Raw genomic sequence first — 5,557 nt, 5'->3', positions numbered from 1 at the left:
GTATATCGGTACTTTTCCCAATCACGTTAACTCGGTTTTTAACATAGCAATTTAATTTTTCGGATTGCTGGGATTTTATCCATGCCAGAGCCACGTTTGAATCGGACCAAAAATAGGCCTTATTGAATTTACAATTTAGTGCATTATTTACCTTGTCGTACAAGGTAGTAAGTAGCACTGCAGATTGCAATTCTAATCGCGGAATCGTTTCCTTTCGCGCCACTCTCGATTTGGCACATAATAAGCGCACTATAATATTTCTATATCTATCTATAGATCGTAGGTAAACAGCCGCGCCGTAGGTGGTCAACGAACTGTCACAGAAACCATGCAGTTCCACAGTGACGTAATCGTTGACAAGAACTTGTCGCGGGAGGCGCAATGAGTTTAGGTAATCAAGTTTCTTATAGAACGCCAACCACTCCTCACACAAGTCATGAGGTAGTGGTTCATCCCACCCGGCTTTCGTCAGCCACAGACGTCGGATAAGCAATCTTGCAACTATAATAACCGGTTCGAGCAGTCCCAAAGGGTCAAAAATGGCTGCTGAAATGGACAAAATCCTTCGCTTTGTGAAACGTTTCGGCTCGGAATCTTCCTTACGAGTGAAAAAGAGACTATCGCCGGTATTACACCAAGCGACACCTAGGACCTTGTGTGTGTCTGGGCCTAGTGTGGTAGGTGGTGTTTGTTTTTGTGAAGTTGAAGGAATGTTCGTATTAATTATGTCGGTAATCGTTTTCGAGTTAGACTTCCATTTTCGTAGAGTGAAGTTGGCTTGTTGTAGTATGTTATTAATACTTACAGCTGTCTCGGCTACCAGCTGTTCGTCGTCGCCTCCGTGGATCAGGTCGTCCATGTAGAAGTCGCGGGATATCGCCGCTGCCGCCTCGGGCGCATCATCGTGGTGCTCGGTTGCTAAGTGTTGTAAACATTGTAGGGAGCGCTGGTAATTTCAATAAAACCCCACACAAACAATTGAATGAACTGTATTACTTAGGATATTAAATTAAATTACAAGATCCAAACATTGAGACGCGTCGGCTTGCTCGCGCTAGAGATGTGACTGACCATAAATGGTAGACTATTAGGTATGTCCCATACATAAATTGGGGACAGCAAAAAAGTCAAATTTACTGTTATACAAAACAAATTATTTAAATGAATTATAAGTTATACAACCATAGTTCTTATTTTCTTTTTTAAAACCTTGAATTAATTAAATCTTAATTACAAACCTTATTTTGTAGTATGTATTTGTCGGTATTTGTTAAAAAGCAGTCTTGCAACCTAAACCGTCGATTTTAGCGGAGCGATACTCTTTTCGACAACGTCGGCAAATGGAGGGTGAAGCGATAGCTAGTTATGTCGCGGCACTAAAGAAACTAGCAAGGACTTGTGATTTCGGTACATCCTTAGAAGAGAACTTACGGGATCAGCTTATTTGTGGAATAACTAGTGAAACTACGAGACAAAGGTTATTCGCAGAGGACGACAGTATCACTTATAACAAGGCGGTAAAATTGGCTATTACTCTCGAAGCGGCGGAAAAAAACGCGAGCGCGGTCGATGCGAACAATAGGATGGAGAACGTAAACAAAGTGCATTTAAATCATAAGTGTATGGCGTGCGGCGAAGGACACAAGACGGAAACCTGTAGGTATAAAAACTTCGAGTGTAGTTACTGCAGGAGCATAGGCCACCTAAGAAGAATGTGTCCAGACAAAGGTGCAAGATTCGGAATGGCGGGAATGGCCGGCAACCGATCACGCGGTGATAGCGTGACATTCCACAACAGAGGTCGTGGAGGACGATACGCAGGGGTCGCCGGGGGGCGCGGCGGCGGTTCGCGCGGGAGGAGCAGAGGCGGCGGGCAGCGGAGCGCGGGCAGCTACTGGGTGCACGGCGATGACTCAGCCGACTTGCAACAACACGGTAGCGAGACAGTCCCGTTGCAAGATGACGTAGAAAGCAGTGATTGCGACGAACTAATATATCAGATGTCATTATCTAACTATAAACCGGTATGTATAAACTTGTCGGTTCAAAATAAACCGTTATTAATGGAAATTGATACGGGTTCCGCACTGTCATGTATTAGTAAAACGACTTATTATAACAATTATGTTGAATTACCTTTGTATTCATGTAAGTTAAAACTTAAATTTTACGACGGTACCGTTATACAACCGCTCGGTTACTTAAGAGTGAAAGTGATTAAGGATAACATTAAAAGAACATTAGATTTGTACGTTATAGATAACGGCACAACCTCTCTGTTGGGTAGACAGTGGCTTGGAGAACTGAATATTGATATACCAAAAATAACCTTATATAATATGGAACCCCAAAAACCGAATGTAAATAAACGTTTAAATGAAATCATTTCCAGGCATGAGTCATTGTTCGATGGCACACTGGGCAAGTACACGGGGGAGCCGGTGCGGCTTCACGTGCGCGAAGACGCGGAGCCTTTGTTTTGCCGCGCGCGGCCCGTGCCGTACGCGCTGCGGGGGCGGGTGGACGCCGAGCTGGACGCGATGCTGCGCGCCGGCGTCATCGAGCCCGTCGAGCGCTCCGACTGGGCCACTCCATTGGTGCTTGCAAGTAAGGCTGATGGCGGTTTACGTATATGTGCTGACTATAAGGTAACCCTGAATCGTGTCTTACTGGTCGATAAGTACCCGGTGCCGAAGGTAGAAGATCTGTTTAGTAACTTATGCGGAAATCAGTATTTCACAAAACTAGATTTATCGCAGGCTTATAACCAGCTGGTATTAGATGAGTCATCCCGATCTTATACCGTGATTAATACGCACAGAGGTCTATTTAAGTACAGTCGCTTAGTATTTGGGCTGGCATCAAGCCCGGGCATTTTTCAAAAGTTTATGGAAAATATATTTAAAGGTATACCAGACGTGGTGATATTTTACGATGACATTTTGATCAAAAGTAAAGATATGGATAGTCACTTGAAAACTATTGAACAGGTTTTAGGAATTCTACAAAGGAATGGTTTGAAAATTAAAAAAAGTAAATGTGATTTCTTAACAGAGCGAGTGCAGTATCTAGGATTTATTGTAGATAAGAAGGGAATACAAGTCAACCAGGAAAAAATAAAACCAATCATAAACATGCTCCCACCACAGAATGCCACTGAACTAAAGTCATTTTTGGGTATGGTCAATTTCTATGGAAAGTTTGTTAAAAATTTATCATCGTACTTGACCCCACTTTACGAATTACTGAAAAAAGGCCAGCATTATTACTGGGGGAAACTGCAAAATGAGGCTTTTCAGAAAATTAAAAAAGTATTATGCGGTGTGGAGGTGTTAGTACATTATGATATATCACGGCCGACGGTGGTGACGTGCGACGCGAGTGCGTACGGGCTGGGCGCGGTGCTAGCGCAGCGGGCGTCGGATGGCGCTGAGCGGGTGGTCTCGTATGCATCGCGGGCCCTTACCGCGGCGGAAAAAAACTATAGTCAAATCCACAAGGAAGCCTTAGCAATCATATTCGCCATAGAAAAATTTCATCAGTACCTGTATGGAAGAAAATTTATCTTACGCACAGATCACAAACCCTTAGTCAGTATATTCGGTCCGAATACAGGGATACCTACCACGGCGGCGAGTCGTCTCCAAAGGTGGGCTATTAAACTCTCCGCGTATGATTTTAAAATAGAATATGTCAATACAGACAAAAACACCGCAGACGCTTTATCGCGCCTAATAAAGTCACACAAGGAAGAGACAGTTTCCGCCGAGGAGGAGCTGCCAGAGCAAACTTACCTTCATTTCGCGTCAGATGCACTCCTATTAGATTACAAGATGTTACGTAGGGAAACAGCGACAGACCCGATACTGAGTAGAATAAGTAGTTTCATAACGGATGGATGGCCAGCGAAGGTAGATATTAAAGAGCTAAAACCATATTGGAATCGAAAGAAGGAATTATATACAGAGCTAGGTTGTGTTATGTTAGGAAATCGAGTAGTCATTCCAGCAGCATGTAGGGCGTGGGTGATCAAGGAATTACACGAAGTCCATATGGGCATAGTCAAAACAAAGGCGTTAGCTAGAAGTTACGCGTGGTGGCCCGGAATAGACGAGCAGATTGAATCGGTGTGTCGTGAGTGCGTCGTGTGCGCTAGCGTAGCGGACGCGCCGCCCACCCGAGCACCGAGCCCATGGACTTGGCCAAGCCGCCCATGGTCACGTTTACATTTAGATTTCTTAGGCCCAATTGTAGGCATTACTTACCTGATAGTGGTAGACTCATGTTCAAAGTGGATAGAGGCTATTAAGATGAAAAGCACGACAGCAGCAGCTGTTATCAATGTGTTACATGACATGTGGTCGAGGTTTGGGCTACCGAAACAGGTGGTAAGTGACAATGGTCCGCCATTCTCTAGTTCGGAATTTTGCACGTTCTTAAAAAATAACGGTATTAATCACATTTTCTCAGCACCATACCACCCATCCTCTAATGGAGCAGCGGAAAACGCTGTAAAAATATGTAAACGGGCAATTAAAAAAGCATTAAAACAAGGAGTAGACGTAGATATAGCTTTGAATAGGTTCTTGTTAGCTTATAGAAACACCGAACATATTTCGACTGGTGAAAGCCCTGCAAAATTATTACAGGGGAGAGCACTACGTATGCGCCTAGATAAAATAAAGCCAGATCGTTTGGAACGAGTGAGTGAGAGGCAGCTTCGACTCCAAAACCAAGGCGACACCGAGGCAGCAGTGAGTCGTCAGCAACAGCTTGATCAGGATGGCAGCGTTTGGTGCCGCGACTACCGTTCCAGGGATAAATGGGTACCGGGTAAGATCACGGAAAAGCTAGGAAACAGAGATTACACTATTACATACGAAAACGGAACCGAGGTACATAGGCACGTCGACCAATTAAGACGTAGGGTTTCCAGTGCTGTATGTACACCGCCAAAAATCACAGCCCGCCGCTCTAGCTTATCAGCAGTGCCAGTGGAGGTGAGCAGCGACCAGGAGGAGCGCCCGACGGTCGTGAGAGAGTCGCCGACAGCCATTGTACAGCCCAGTGTGTCTACCGACAGGTCTCAGGTCTCCGAAGAGAGTATGAGGGATAGGTCTAAGAGGATTGCAAAACCACCTGTGCGATTTGGTTTTGATGAGTATTTTTAAGACACTGAGTGAAACTTAAATTTAAGCTTTGTATTACTTAAGATTGTTCATGTACTAGTGTCAATTATGGGTGGAGGTATTAGTATGTATTTGTCGGTATTTGTTAAAAAGCAGTCTTGCAATAAACGTCAATGAGAACGCACGCACGTCGTATTATTCATATACTTACCATTTTGTTTTTCATATTATCAACTTGAAACCATGAAGTTATACACAGGTATATATAAACTTACAAATTTTGTATTAAACCCATACTTATCTTATATGCTATGCACAACAACATTATAGGTACCAAGATTGGCAGTAAGTATTTAAAACTTTATATAGGTAAGTAAGTACTTAAGTTATCTAGTCATTACATTATAAGAATAATCTCACATTAGAAT

General features: G+C 43.6%; 1 protein-coding gene across 2 annotated transcripts; it reads left to right on the top strand.

Annotated features, from left to right (window-relative positions):
* Positions 1 to 1,289: 1,289 nt before the first annotated feature.
* Positions 1,290 to 5,279, top strand: LOC126381105 (uncharacterized protein K02A2.6-like). Of its 2 annotated transcripts, none has more exons than XM_050030639.1 (2): positions 1,290 to 2,024; positions 2,393 to 5,279. In XM_050030639.1, the coding sequence occupies exon 2, from the start codon at positions 2,541 to 2,543 to the stop codon at positions 5,169 to 5,171; it is 2,631 nt and encodes an 876-aa protein (XP_049886596.1). In that variant the 5' UTR covers positions 1,290 to 2,024; positions 2,393 to 2,540; the 3' UTR covers positions 5,172 to 5,279. The 2 variants fall into 2 exon arrangements, with proteins under 2 accessions (XP_049886596.1, XP_049886597.1); XM_050030640.1 differs by having other exon boundaries at positions 2,393 to 2,512.
* Positions 5,280 to 5,557: the final 278 nt, after the last annotated feature.

Source organism: Pectinophora gossypiella, unplaced genomic scaffold (assembly GCF_024362695.1).
Source record: "Pectinophora gossypiella unplaced genomic scaffold, ilPecGoss1.1 Pgos_36, whole genome shotgun sequence".
NCBI lineage: Eukaryota > Metazoa > Arthropoda > Insecta > Lepidoptera > Gelechiidae > Pectinophora > Pectinophora gossypiella.
The sequence above is the reverse complement of the archived record's forward strand: the minus strand, read 5'-3'. Positions and strand labels throughout refer to the sequence as shown.

Bases quoted from the DNA above. Each gene is read 5' to 3' on its own strand.
- LOC126381105 (XM_050030639.1), top strand. From the start codon at position 2,541: ATGCTGCGCGCCGGCGTCATCGAGCCCGTCGAGCGCTCCGACTGGGCC.